The 15548-nt window shown below is 44.6% G+C and overlaps 1 protein-coding gene across 1 annotated transcript; it reads left to right on the top strand.

The window, feature by feature from the left end:
• The first annotated feature begins 820 nt into the window (after window positions 1-820).
• On the top strand, window positions 821-3514 carry LOC138651161 (uncharacterized). The gene is made up of 2 exons (XM_069741181.1): window positions 821-1156; window positions 1339-3514. The coding sequence occupies exon 2, from the start codon at window positions 1792-1794 to the stop codon at window positions 3220-3222; it is 1431 nt and encodes a 476-aa protein (XP_069597282.1). The 5' UTR covers window positions 821-1156; window positions 1339-1791; the 3' UTR covers window positions 3223-3514.
• Window positions 3515-15548: the final 12034 nt, after the last annotated feature.

Below are 15548 nucleotides of genomic sequence, written 5' to 3'. Positions count from 1 at the left end.
TAGAGCCCTATGGTTGAAATGTTGGTCGGGTGACATTCAATCAAGGTCCAAATTATGCGCTATCCCATGCAAAGGGGAATACCTCTTTGGACCAACCTTGGATGACCTGCTTGAGAAGGCTGGAGATGACAAGAAAAAATTCCCGAGGTTGTCATCAGCTTCTTATCGGCGTCCATTCAACAGGAGGAGATTTGGTCGCGGAAGGAAGCGCGCATCCTCGCCCGCTAGAGAGAATTTTAGATGGGAGGATAGACGCAGGAGAGGTACGGGTTACATGTTCCGCCGTTCCTCAAAAGAACGTAAGAAACCGGACCAATGACTAGCGATCCCTGTGGGAGGGAGATTGTCAGCCTTCTCTTCCGCATGGTCTAACATCTCAAATAGTGACTGGGTCCGAGGTATTATTTCAGAAGGTCTGAAGTTGGAATTTATTCACTGGCCTCGGGATAAATTTATGTTAACCCCCTTACGTTCCTCCACTATTGAGCAGGCGGCTTTGGAGGCAGAAGTTGTGAGTTTATGCCTCAAAAACGTGCTGATTGAGGTCCCAGAGTCAGAAAGAGGGAGTGGATTCTACTCTCCCCTATTTCTGATTCAGAAACCAGACAAATCATTTAGGACTATTATTAACCTTAAATCCCTTAATGAATACCTGGTTAAAGCCACATTTAAAATGGAGTCAATCAGCTCTGCAATTAAAATGTTGTTCTAACACTGCTTCATGGTAGTTGTGGACTTAAAGGAGGCGTATTATCATGTTCCTATCCATGGAAACTTTCAGAGGTTTCTACGTGTAGCGGTGTCTATGGGGGGAATTGTTCGACATTTTCAATTTAGAGCCCTTCCCTTCGGCCTCTCAACATCTCCCCGAGTATTCACTAAAGTAGTTGCGGAGGTCATGGCGCACTTACGTGAATCTGATATCCTCATAATCCCTTATCTGGATGATTTCCTGATAGTTGGGAACTCAGCAGACCATTGTCTTGCTCAGGTAAAAACAGCTATATCTAAGCTAGAGAATCTGGGCTGGATCGTGAATTATGAAAAATCCCGATTACAACCCCTAAAAACCCAGAGATTCCTAGGTCTGCTGTTAGATTCCGAGTTCCAACAATGCTGTCTTCCACCTGATAAACTGCGCCATATCCAACAACAGGTATTAAAAGCAATTAATAAACCAACCATGACTCTTAGACAGGCTATGTCTTTGTTAGGTTCCCTAACTTCCTGTATTCCGGCCGTCCGTTGGGCACAGTTCCACTCCAGACCTTTACAGTTTGACGTATTGAATTATGATAGAGTCTTACAGGGTTCCTTGCAGGGTCAGATGACATTGAGTCCAGAGGTTCTGACATCTCTTAGATGGTGGCTAAGGGAAGACAATCTGTCAGCAGGAGTTCCCTGGGTGACTCAAGTGACTCGGGTAGTTACGACGGACGCCAGCCCCACAGGGTGGGGGGCACACATGGGTGACGTAGTAGTCCAGGGTTTATGGGATCCCCAAACATCAGCCTCTTCCAATCAGAAGGAGTTAATGGCAATTGATTTCTCAATTAAAGAACTCCTCGTATATCTACAGGGTCACCATGTCAAAATCCTCTCCGGCAACCAGGTGGCAGTGGCCTATGTGAATCACCAGGGTGGAACACGCTCCAAGTCCCTGATGGAAGTAGCGGATCGACTGCTCCAGACAGCAGAAAACCATTTTCTATCTTTATCCGCAGTTCACATAAGAGGGAGAGAGAATATAAGAGCAGACTTTCTAAGTCGAAGCACCTTAAAACAAGGGGAATGGTCTCTGAATACAAAAGTCTTCAATCGGATCGTCCGCATGTGGGGTCATCCAGAAGTGGACTTATTTGCCACCAAGGACAACAGAAAGACGATAAATTTCTGTTCCTTAAATCCCAGGGAATATCCACTGGCAGTGGATGCCTTCCTGATCAGATGGGATTTCCAATTGGCATATGCGTTCCCCCCGCTCAATCTATTGCCGCTGGTGGTCAGGAAGATAAGGGAGGATCATGCGAGAGTCATACTGATCGCTCCATTCTGGCCCAGAAGAGCTTGGTTTTCCTGGCTCAGGACCATGTCCGTGAAAGACCCCTGGGTACTGCCGGACATTCCGGACTTACTTCATCAAGGTCCGATCAACCATCCACAAGTGAAGGGTCTCCATTTGACGGCATGGTTTTTGAGAGGTCATTGTTAAAAAGCAGAGGTTTTTCTCCAAACCTAATTGATACCCTTATGAAGAGTAGGAAAAACATAACAACTAAGATCTACTCTAGAACTTGGAGGAAGTTTCTGGCCTCTTCAAATTTTAATATTGAAGAGGGTATTCCAATCAACCAGATTCTAGAATTCCTGCAGAGGGGGCTAGAGCTAAATCTATCCACAAGTACTCTAAAAGTACAAATCTCAGCCCTGGGGGCTCTATTTTCTTGTAACATTGCAGGTAATTACTGGGTATCAAGGTTTATCAAAGCTGCTAGTAGATCCAGACCTATACACAAGAATAGGTCAATGCCTTGGGATCTCAATCTAGTCCTTTCAGCCTTGACTAAGGAACCATTTGAGCCCTTACATTCAGCCTCACTTAAATTACTATCCCTCAAAACAGCGTTTTTGGTGGCAATTACATCTGCTCGTAGGATAGGAGACATACAGGCTCTTTCTAGGCTGTCCCCTTATACAGAATTTCTACAGGACAGAGTAGTCCTCAGACCAGATCCAGCTTATTTACCAAAAGTGGCCTCAGATTTTCACAGATCTCAGGAGATAGTGTTACCGTCATTTCTCCCTAATCCTTCTAATTCCAAAGAGGAGTTACTCCATACATTAGATGTTAGGAGATGTCTATTAGAATATATATCAGTCACTGATGCTTGGAAGAGAGAGGATGCGTTGTTTCTATCCTTCCAAGGTCCCAGGAAAGGTCTTAGAGTGTCGAAGTGCACGTTAGCGAAGTGGATTAGGGAGGCTATCTCTCTGGCTTATACTGCAGGTGGAAGTCCAGCTCCGCAGAATCTGAGGGCACATTCCACCCGGGCCATGGCTACATCCTGGGCTGAAAGATCTGGAGTTTCCATCGACCAGATATGTAAGGCAGCTACGTGGTCATCCCCTTCCACCTTTTTCAAGCACTATAGGTTGGACTTGGGGTTCTCTTCTGATCTCACCTTCGGGTTAAGGGTGCTACAGGCCATAGTCCCTCCCTAAGGTAGTTTACATCTCTGTAATTCTCTCGTAGTGCTGTCATGGGAGTCCGAATAAAGCATTAAGCTACTTACTGGTAGCGGCATTTTTCGGAGGCCCATGACAGCACCCTTAGTTCCCTCCCTATTCACGTGGGGGTTGCACTTCCTATAATGTATATAATGAGATAGATAGATCTCACGTGTGGTATATAGTTCATTATGATTGATTATTTTTGTACATAAACTGTATATAATGTATATTTGTGTGCTACTAACCGCGGTAGTCCTCTCAGGCTCTGAAATACAACTGATGCATGGGAGAGGTGCCGCCCTTTTGTATCTGTAGGTTTCCTGTTCCTGAAGGGCGGATCCCCTCTCTCGTAGTGCTGTCATGGGCCTCCGAAAAATGCCGCTACTAGTAAGTAGCTTAATGCTTTCTTGTGTGCAGAGCTTTTTTTTATTGATACCATTTTTGGGTAGACACGATGTATTGATCGCCTGTGGTTGCATTTTATTGCAATGGTGCGACAACCAAAAAATATAATTCTGGAGTTTTGATTTTTTTTCTCATTATGCCATGTACCATGTAAACCTATGGAAAACGAAATCCGCAGTGCCCATGATGCGGAAAATACCATGCGGAAACGTTGCATTGTATTTACCGCAGCATGTCAATTCTTTGTGCGGGTTCCACAGTGGTTTACACCTGTACCTCAATAGAAATCCGCAGGTGTAAAACCGCAGGTGGAATCCGCACAGAAACCGCGGTAAATCCGCAGGTAATCCGCAGTGCGTTTTACCTGTGGATTTTGCAAAAACGGTGTGGAAAAATCCGCACACAAATCCGCAACGTGTGCACATAGCCTTAATCTAGTATCCTCTGTAAGAAGACTGTAATTATCAGGTGTGGATAGAAGAGAACAGTGCTGTCGTTAAGGTGTTTATTCTTCCTTTGCAATACATTTTACGTGCAAATCACAAGAGCCAATATTATGGGCTTGGTGTTCCCTTGGTGCAATGATTGTGTTCACATCATCTAAGATTCTAACCAAAACCTTAACGGTATGTGCACACGTTGCGGATTCCATTGCGGATTTTTCTGCACGGATTCTGCAGAATCCGCAGCTAAAATGATCTGTGTTTTACCTGCGGATTTTGTGCAGATTTTGTGCGGATTTTGCCTGCGTTTTTACACCTGCAGATTCCTATAATGGAAGCAGGTTTAATGAAGCATACGATAGCAGCACAGTATCACCACCATTGACATCAAGGGACAGTTAACAACCATTCCCACAAGCAGTAATTGTGTAACCCATTATTATTATTATTATTTATTACTATAGCGCCATTTATTCCATGGCGCTTTACATGTGAGGAGGGGTGTACATAATAAAAACAGGTACAATAATCTTGAACAATACAAGTCACAACTGGTACAGGAGGAGAGAGGACCCTGCCCGCGAGGGCTCACAATCTACAAGGGATGGGTGAGGATACAGTAGGTGAGGATAGAGCTGGTCGTGCAGTGGTTTGGTCGATCGGTGGTTACTGCAGGTTGTAGAATTGCCAGAAGAGGTGGGTCTTCAGGTTCTTTTTGAAGGTTTCGATGGTAGGCGAGAGTCTGATGTGTTGTGGTAGAGAGTTCCAGAGTAGGGGTGATGCGCGAGAGAAATTTTGTATGCGATTGTGGGAAGAGGAGATAAGAGGGGAGTAGTGAAGGAGATCTTGTGAGGATCGGAGGTTGTGTGCAGGAAAGTACCGGGAGACAAGGTCACAGATGTATGGAGGAGACAGGTTGTGGATGGCTTTGTATGTCATGGTTAGGCTTTTGTACTGGAGTCTCTGGGTAATGGGGAGCCAGTGAAGGGGTTGACAGAGGGGAGAGGCCGAGGAATAGCGGGAGGACAGGTGGATTAGTCGGGCAGCTGAGTTTAGAATAGATTGGAGGGGTGCGAGAGTGTTAGGGGGGAGGCCACAGAGCAGGAGGTTACAGTAGTTGAGGCGGAAGATGATGAGGGCATGGACTAGGGTTTTTGCAGATTCTTGGTTGGGGAATGTACAGATCCATGAAATATTTTTGAGTTGAAGGCGGCAGGAAGTGGAAAGGGCTTGGATATGCGGTTTGAAGGAGAGATCAGCGTCAAGGATTACCCCGAGACAGCTTGTGGGGCTGGGGAGAGTGGGCAGCCGTTTACTGTAATGGATAGGTTAGTTGGGGGGGTCGCGTGAGATGGGGGAAAGACAATGAATTGTTTTGTCATGTTAAGTTTTAGAAATCTAGCGGAGAAGGATGACATAGCGGATAGACATTGAGGGATTCCGGTTAGTAGGGTGGTGATATCTGGTCCAGAGATGTAGATCTGTGTGTCATCAGCATAGAGATGATACTGAAAGCCATGAGATTCTATGAGCTGTCCCAGGCCAAAGGTGTAGATGGAGAAGAGCAGGGGCCCTAGGACTGAACCTTGTGGGACTCCAACAGATAGGGGGCGAGGTGAGGAGGTGGTGTGTGAGTGGGAGACGCTGAATGTCCGGTCAGTTAGGTATGAAGAGATCCAGGATAGGGCCAAGTCTGTGATGCCAAGGGATGAGAGGGTCTGTACTAATAGGGAATGGTCCACTGTGTCAAAGGCAGAGGACAGGTCCAGGAGGAGGAGGATAGAGTAGTGTCGATTGCTCTTGGCAGTTAATAGGTCATTGGTGACCTTAGTTAGGGCAGTTTCAGTGGAGTGGTGTGACCGGAAGCCTGATTATAAGCGGTCGAAAAGGGAGAAGGAAGATAGATGGGAGGACAGTTCAAGATGGACGTGTTGTTCCAGTAGTTTTGAGGCATAGGGGAGAAGTGATATAGGGCGATAGCTAGATAGAGGATGGGTCAAGGGAGGGCTTTTTGAGGATAGGTGTGATTGAGGCATGTTTAAACCTTGAGGGAAAACACCAGTTGTTAGTGATAGGTTGAAGAGATGGGTTAGAGTTGGGATGAAGACTGTGGCGAGGTTTGGGATGAAGTGAAAAGGGATTGGGTCAAGTGCACAGGTGGTGAGATGCGATCTTGAGAGTAGAGTGGAGAGTCGATCTTCTGTAATGGTGGAGAAGTTGGTTTTGGAGGTGGAGGGCTGGGTAGTTGAGAGGAAGGGCTCTGGGGGTTGTCGACTAAAACTATCTCTGATGTTCTCAATCTTCTGCTTGAAAAATGAGGCAAAGCCTTCAGCTGAGATGAACCCATCGCATTTTCTATATATAACACTGGGAAAGCGGGATGACAATTACTGCAAAAGCTTCATTAGTGGCCACGTTAGCCATAATACTAGATCTAACAAATGTGTTCAGTGCTTGAATGGGTCAGACTTGAGCTAAAATTCACAAAATCAGACTTAAATACTAGTGATGAGCGAATGTGCTCGAATAATGCAGACGTCTAACAGCCACGAATCATGCAGCCGTGGGGACTCGAACATATTATTCGAGCACACCCAAGATACTTGGATAACAACCAAGCACGTTCGCTCATCATTATTAAATACCCTTTGCTGCTTTGTTCACATGACTTCAGCAGAGTAATTCTCAGTTCAGACTAGGTGTTTTGCAGGGGTTTTTTGAATGCAAATTTTCTGCTGTGTTTTACAGTACCAGCAGTGTCTATGAAATTTCAGAAATCTCATGCGCACACCTTGGTTTTTTGTGATCGGGATTTTGTGCTCTGCATGTTTTTTGCACAATGGAGCATGTCACTTTCAGTGTTTTTTCACCCATTGAAATGAATGGGTGGTAAGAAAAAAAAATGCACCAAAAGACGCAGGTATCAGGTTTTGCTGTTTTTTTGTGCCAAAACCTGATTCTATAGAATATTTTTTTTCCAACACTAAACTATCAACATGCACAAGAAACAAATCTAGCATGCCAAAACCGCAGCAAAAAAAAAAACACGTAAGAAAAACAAAGGAAAACATGCTTTTTTTTTTTTGCAGCTTCTTTCCTGTCAAGAGATCAGGTTTTGGTGCAGAAAAAAAACACGCAAAAAAAAACGCCTAGTGTGAACTTAACATGTGCACATACTCTTAAGGCTGTGTGCACAGTGTGTTTTCTCCTAACGGAAATGGGCCAAAAACGCTATGGAATCCTTATGCAAAGCTAATTGAACGACAATCCTGAAGTGTTGTGCACGTGATCAGTAAATTTCCTTTGAGTATTTGCAGTGCGTTTTTTTCTGCAGCATGTCAATTCTTTGTGCGTTTCTGCAGCATCTTTCACACATTGACTTCAATTGAGTCCGTCAAATCCACAGCAAAAATGTAGGTATAAAGAGGTTTGCGGATTTGTTTGCATTTTTACCTGCTTCCTATGGTGTTTCCCACGCTGTCATCTGTGTGACAGAGTGGGAAACACTGGCATGGTGGTTCTTATCGGCGGTAACGCTATATAACATCGTCGGTCAGAGCATTGCGGGGTCATGCTGTCAGATATCAGCGTGACCGAGACCCGTGGTAACGCTATCGCCACTAAGACTGTCGGTCACAGCGCTGCAGGGTCATGCTGTCAGATATCAGCGTGACCGAGACCCGTGGTAACACTACCGCCACTAAGACTGTCGGTCACAGCACTGCAGGGTCATGCTGTCAGATGTCAGCATGGCCTGGCAGCTGTGACCCGCAGCGGTGAACTGCGGTAAAAAGCTTACCACAGGTCAGCAGGCATGGTCTGATGAGACTACGGTTCCCATCGGGATATGTCTGATAGCAGGTGCCGCTGATGGGAGACAGTCTCATTATCCGGCACCTGTCCTCAGTTTAAAAAAAAAAATAAATAAAAGTAAAATAATTACATACGTATTCAAATAAAAAAAACATTATACTCACCTTAATGCCCAATCCCCGATGTCCTCGTCTCCTAGAAAAAAAATCAAAAAATAATAAGCCACCATATACTAACCTGTTCGCTATAGTCCACGTAATCCCAAGTATTCCATGTCGATCTCACGTGTAGAACAGTCATATCAGATGTGACTGCTCTACTCAGCCGCGGGCGATACACTGAGGGAGCGAATGCCTCCTGTCAGCGTATCACTGAGCTGCAGTGAGAGTTCACCAGCTGATCAGCTCAGATGCTCTCACATACGGCACCGCTGCATGAGAACTTTCTCACGGCAGCTCAGCGATACACTGCGGGAGCAATTCCTGTCAGTGTATCGCCGACTGTCTTTGAGAGAAGTGACACCAGTGACCATTCTCAAAGTCATCAGAATCGTCATGGGACATTATGGATTATCTTCTCGGCGGACAGGTGAGGAATATTGTGGTTTATTATTTTAGTTTTGGTGCAAGAGACGTTGGCGTCAGTGGATTAGGCGTTCGGTGAGTACGGTTAAATTAACATTCATTAAAGGAGTGTCATTATTTCATATAAAAACTTTATTCTGCATGTTTTTTTATACAATATCACTATGGGATTATTAATGGATAGGAGTCTTATAAGCGCCTCTCCATTACTAACCTGTGGACTTGATGTCATCTGACAATACAAAGGTGACATCAACTCCTGCAAATAAGAAGCCCACTTGCAACTGCTGCAGGGCAAGTGGGAAGAGCGAGGCTAAGCACCAGATTTGCCACATTTCATAGATGCGCCCCTTTCTGGGGCGGCTGAGAGCTGGTGTTTTTAGTCTGGGAGGGGGTCAATATCCATGGACCCTTCCTAGGCTATTAATATCAGCCCACAGCTGTTTGTTTAGCCTTTGCTGGTTAGATTTTATAGAGGGACCCTGTAAACTAGCCAGCAAAGGCTAAGCAAACAGATGTGAGATATTAATAGCCTGGGAACCATTATGTCTATTGGCTCCTTCACAGAATATGAACATGAGCCCTCAGCCATCGGCTTTCCGTCTGCTGGTTATGAAAATTATGCGAGAGCCCACACATTTTTTTTTCTTTCTTTAAAATTAACAGTTGCTGTTTGGTTACAGACTATATATGTTCATACTGTTAGCACTCTTAAGGTACCTTCACACTGAGCGACTTTAGAACGATAACGATAGCGATCCAGGACGTTGCAGCGTCCTGGATAGCGATATCGTTGTGCTTGACACGCAGCAGCGATCAGGATCCTGCTGTGAGATCGCTGGTCGGAGCTAGAAGGCCAGCACCTTATTTCATCGCTGGATCACCTGCTGACATCGCTGAATCAGCGTGTGTGATGCCAATTCAGCGATGTCTTCACTTGTAACCAGGGTAAACATCGGGTTACTAAGCACAGGGCCGCGCTTAGTAACCCGATATTTACCCTGGTTATCATTGTAAATATAAAAAAAAAAAAAAAAAACAAAAAAACAAAAAAAACACTACATACTTACATTCCGGTGTCTGCCGCGTCCCCCGGCGTCAGCTTCCCTGCACTGTGTCAGCGCCGTCCGGCCGTAAAGCAGAGCACAGCAGTGATGTCACCGCTCTGCTTTACGGCCGGCGCTTACACAGTGCAGGGAAGCTGAAGGCGGGGGACGTGACAGACACCGGAATGTAAGTATGTAGTGGGGTTTTTTTTACATTTACAATGGTAACCAGGGTAAACATCGGGTTACTAAGCGCAGCCTTGCGCTTAGTAACCCGATGTTTACCCTGGTTACCAGGGGACTTCGGCATCGTTGGTCGCTGGAGAGCTGCCTGTGTGACAGCTCTCCAGCGACCACACAACGACTAAACAGCGACGCTGCAGCGATCGGCATCGTTGTCTATATCGCTGCAGCGTCGCTTAATGTGATGGTACCTTAAAGTAGGCTTGTGACAATGTGTGTGCTTACTTATCGGCTTAGTAATGAGGGTGTCAGACTGACACCTTTTCATTATTAAAGGGAACCTGTCACCCCGTTTTTTCAGATTGAGATATAAATATTGTTAAATAGGGCCTGAGCTGTGCATTACTATAGTGTATGTAGTGTACCCTGATTCCCCACCTATGCTGCGCAATACATTACCAAAGTCGCCGTTTTCGCCTGTCAATCAGGCTGGTCTGGTCAGGTGGGCGTGGTGACATCGCTCTTTTCTTCCCCAGCTTTCCGTTGGTGGCGTAGTGGTGTGCGCATGTCGCAGTGACGAATCCACTGCGCGCACGTGAAGGAGCAGCGCGCGATCTGCGCTATTACCCCCTGTCATCGGTGGGGGCGGCCATCTTCCTGGGGCCGCGCGTGCGCAGATGGAGTGCTCTGCTGCACGGGGCTTCAGGAAAATGGCCGCGGGATGCCGCGCGTGCGCAGAAGAGATCGCGGCGGCCATTTTCCCAAAGCCGAGTTTGCATCTCGGCTTTGGGAAAATGGCCGCCGCGATCTCTTCTGCGCACGCGCGGCATCCCGCGGCGATTTTCCTGAAGCCCTGTGCAGCAGAGCACTCCATCTGCGCACGCATGGCCCCAGGAAGATGGCCGCCCCCACCGATGACAGGGGGTAATAGCGCAGATCGCGCGCTGCTCCTTCACGTGCGCGCAGTGGATTCGTCACTGCGACATGCGCACACCACTACGCCACCAACGGAAAGCTGGGGAAGAAAAGAGCGATGTCACCACGCCCACCTGACCAGACCAGCCTGATTGACAGGTGAAAACGGCGACTTTGGTAATGTATTGCGCAGCATAGGTGGGGAATCAGGGTACACTACATACACTATAGTAACGCACAGCTCAAGCCCTATTAAACAGTATTTATATCTCAATCTGAAAAAACGGGGTGACAGGTTCCCTTTAAGCCTACAGCTATGTGTAAATGACAGCTGCTGACACCAAGCCCTAATCTCATTACCCTGATGCCACTGTATCAGCATGAAAAAGGTGGCATTGAACCAAGAAATTACACTAAAATGTTTTGTGAAGTATCTTTATTTAGTTCAAAAACGCATGCAAAAAACAAGGCAAAAACGCACCAAAAACATGCATTTTTGCCTCAGCATTTTTCCTCTCAAGAGATGCAGAAACCTTGTAGAAATTTCTGCAAGCAAATACTCAACGTGTGCACATAGCCTAAGGGTAAGTATTTGGTGCAGAAATTTCTGCATCTCTTGGCAGGAAAAATGCAGTGTATAATATGGGTATTTTTGTTACATGGGTTTATGATGCAGATTTCTCCCCACTCATACGGGGAAAATTTGCAGCAAAAATCTGAAATAGTTGGCAAGCTGCAGATTTATATCTGCACGGGACTTCATGGTTCTCATTCACTTTGCTGGAATCAAGGAAACCCATCCGGTTCTCACAAATTTGTGCAGAAAAAATAAAATTTGTGACAAGTCTGCAACAGGTTTTGATGTTTAACCACCAAGCAGGCCCTTTTAGGTCTTTGCCTTTAGATTTGGATTAATTTATAAAGGGGAAAGGCTCTGAAATGTGATGAAAAAAAATGTCTGACTGCAACCTCTTGGTCACTGCATCCTAGTGGCACTGTTCTGTGTAGGAACACATCTCCATTACATGTAGGCTTGCTTAGAAAGAAAACACAAACTTTTAAAAGGATTTTTTTTCTCTCCATTTCTTTAATAAGAAAAAAAAAAAAAAACTTAACATGCAACAACACGCGAACAATAAAAACACTACATTATTTTTGTGGTAATTATATGTGCAATAGAAACATGAAATTATTTGTGGACAAATATATAAAATTAAAACATTGAGCTGGGTCATTGGGAATTTTAGGGTCAATGGACACCGTGACTACTGAACCTTAATAACTGGCTTATCAGCAGGACTATGACCTAACATCACCATAGGGCCAGGGTTAGATGAGCGGAACATTTTCTCATCTGCATGATGGTCCTTAAGTCCGGTTCTTCACGTTTGCGACATTTGTTTTATATTCACAGTACAAAAAAAGCCAACTAGAATTCCCTTTGCAATCATTGCAATGGATGTTATTTTCTTACTCACCCATTGAGTGTAATAGTACAAGTCTGGTCCAAAAAAAAAATGAATCAGTATAATGCTTAATTGTTTTTTTGCAAGTGGCTCAGCTGACTATGTAAAATTGCTCTCGTGGACTAGCCCAGTCATTTGTATTGGCGTGTGCTGTCCATTTGGAACAAAGATCTAAAATTTGCTGGTCTGAACAAGCTCTAAGGACTCTGCTAATAATCACTCTGCAGATTACATCTTACTAGTTCACTTTACAAATTCTTCACTTCTCTTCTCTGCATAAAATGTCACCTGAATCCCCCTACAGCCCCCTGCTTACAGACACAAAGCAAGCATCGTCGCAAAGCAAAAACTGTGCAATTAATATTTTATGGGGCAGACTACTGCGGCCCCAGGGCCATCACTGCATCACCCTTCATTTGAAGGCAACACATCATGTGATGCATTGTAATGTATTATGACCTGTAATTCTGTAGCTGAAAGCTATTTCTTTTGGTTAAATATTGTAAGCCATTTATAAATCCTTTCTTGGAGAGGGTCCGCATTGGAGGACGTTCCTTTCTGTATACACGGTGCAGCATGTGAACGCATTATAGCAGCTAAAATTGACAGCATGCAATGAACGGACACTGAAAGAACTATAGGTGCTTCTTACTAAATTAGGATAGCATCAAAAAGTTATTTCAGTTCTTCTAAACAAAAAGTGAAACTCATTATACAGAGTCATGACAGAGAGATCTATTTAAAGTGCTTATTTCTGTTAATGTTGATGATTATGGCTTACAGGCAATGAAAACCCAAAGGTTATCTCAGTAAGTTAGAATTAACAAAGACACCGGCAAAGGCTTCCTAAGAGTTTAGAAAGGTCCCTTAGTCTGATTCAACAGGCTCCACAATCATGGGGAAGACTGCTGAATTGACAGATGTTCAGAAGGCAGCAATTGACACACTCCACAAGGATGGGAAGCCACAAAAGGTCATTGCTAAAGAAGCTGGGTGTTTCCAGAGTGCTGTATCCAAGAATATTAATGGAAAGTTGAGTGGAAGGAAAAAGTGTGGTAGAAAAAGGTGCACAAGCCACCGGGATAACCACAGCCTTGGAGGGATTAAGAAAAGACCACTCAAGAATTTGGGGAAAGATATTTCACAAGGAGTGGACTGCTGCTGGAGTCATTGCTTCCAGAGCCACTACACACAGACGTATCCAGGACATGGGCTACAAGTGTCGCATTTCTTGAGATAAGCCACTCACGACCAATAGACAATGCCAGAAGCATCTTACCTGAGCCAAGGAGAAAAATATTGGACTGTTGCTCAGTGGTCCAAGGTGTTTTCAGATGAAAGTAAATTTTGTATTTCATTTGGAAATCAAGGTCCCAGAGTTTGGAGAAGAATGGAAAACCCACAATCCAAGCTGCTGGAGGTCTAGTGTGAAGTTTCCACAATCAGTGATGGTTTGGGGAGCCATGTCATCTGCTGGTGTAGGTCCACTGTGTTTTATCAAGACCAAAGTCAGCGCAGCTGTCTACCAGGACATTTTAGAGCACTTGAAGTAGATCACTCTGTTTGTAATGACTATATAATATATGACTTTCACTTTTTCTATTGAACTGAAATAAATTAACTTTTTCATGATATTCTAATTTAGTGAGAAGCACTTGTATGATCGCAGGGTGCTACTGGCAAAAGCAGAAAAGAGCCTGATGAAGGCCCCTGCTGCCTCCATCTTGCTGCTCCAGTGAAGGCAAATCACACCGGAAGAGTTTTACTATATAGTACAATACGGAACACTTAGGCCGTCAGTACAGTGTGCATTATGCCAGTCTTGACGAGGTGGTCAGACGTTCCTAATTCATGAAAAGGTGCACTGCACAACTCTTCATGAGCCTGAAGCATCCGATGAGTGGCGTGCAAAAACAAAAAAAAGTGAACTGTAGTGTAAAACTAAACAATCAAGTTTGGCATTGCCGTAATCATACTGATCTTCACAATCATGTGGCCTAATCAATTTTACTAAACAATGAATGCCGCAAAAAAAAAAACAAGCTCGGATATGGCTGATTTGGTGGCAAAGTATGGTTCTTGGAAGAAGGGAATAAAAAAAAATGATACTGCAAAAACAAATTGGCTGCTTCCTTAATGGGTTATTCTCTGAAACACTACATGTAACAGAATGAATGAGTACTAGGTCATCCAATATAGTATACCACTGTATAGTGTGATATAAATACTACATCTCTCACAATGTAGGACAGTGGAACATGCTCTGTACCGGGTATTATACCATATGGAATAACAGGGGCTGTGAGAAAAAGAATCTCCAAAATACAGATTGTGATTGCAGTTCTGTGTGACTGGAGCGTGACACGATGTAGCTTACTAACTAGATTAAAGCAAATATAGAAAGTTACTTAGCTTTACGCAAGATTAGTTTGAAAGTGTCGCTTAACGATAAACCATGATCTTCTGTGTGATCACACCACACGGTCAAACGCTCCTGCTGTGTAATGTGTGAAACACAAAGGTACAAGTGGCTGCCGTGCAGCGAGCGGCCGTGCGTCACCTTACAATAGAGCCACCTGCGCATGATGCAGGAGCCACTTCAAGCAAAAAGTAAACTTAAAACTTTGGTTCAACTCGAGGATCTTCTCCCTGTAAATCAGTGCAGGTGGAGCGGCTTCAATGAACGCCTGTCCGATCACATCCATATTGCGAACATCAATGAGCACAGGTTATTGCTAATTAGAAAGACACTGGCAACAATCTCTACAAGGGAACCCAACAGCAGATTCATGCTGCCCAAACTACCATCTGCATGTATCAGACACTGGCTCCCATTTTAGCCAGGTATTTTTTTTTTTTTTACTTTGAAGTATTTCAGAGAAAACACTTAAGAGCCAGCCAGGGTCAATGAAGTGATAAGTCCAAGAGGAAACTTCTTCCCACCCGGGTCCATGCATACACAGGGAGGGACGTGTCCCTCAAGGAAAGTGGGGAGAAGCTGCCAGGGACTGCCCTCTTGGACTAGTCAACCGAGGTACATGGCCTCTTAAAAAGGTAGGTTTTCTCCGAAACAATGCAACATAAAACGATGGATCTAGTGTCGCATTCGTGTTCATAGTAGGTTGTGCAGCATGCAGTAAGGCTACAGAGAACCCGTCACCTGGACACGTACCAAAGAAGAATACAGAGGACTGAATGTCAAACTCACTAGGGATCAGTTCCTCAAATACAAGACAATGCTATCCAATATTATTATCGGCATCCAGATCCATATCGAGCGGGAAAAAGAGCATCAATGATTCAATGCTGGAGAGGCGGGGAGGACAACTTTGAGCTAGTTTGCCTTTACCAATATTACTCTTTGGGCCCGGATGATCATATTTCCTCATAACCAGATCTCATAGCTAATACATTTTTTTGTTAAATTACAAAAATATAACTATACATTTAATGGGAACCATG

The sequence above is a fragment of the Ranitomeya imitator genome, chromosome 10 (genome assembly GCF_032444005.1).
Source record: "Ranitomeya imitator isolate aRanImi1 chromosome 10, aRanImi1.pri, whole genome shotgun sequence".
Classification (NCBI taxonomy): Eukaryota; Metazoa; Chordata; class Amphibia; order Anura; family Dendrobatidae; genus Ranitomeya; species Ranitomeya imitator.
The sequence above is the reverse complement of the archived record's forward strand: the minus strand, read 5'-3'. Positions and strand labels throughout refer to the sequence as shown.

Excerpts from the sequence above, each read along its gene's own strand:
- LOC138651161 (XM_069741181.1), top strand. The coding sequence starts at position 1,792 with ATGGTCTCTGAATACAAAAGTCTTCAATCGGATCGTCCGCATGTGGGG.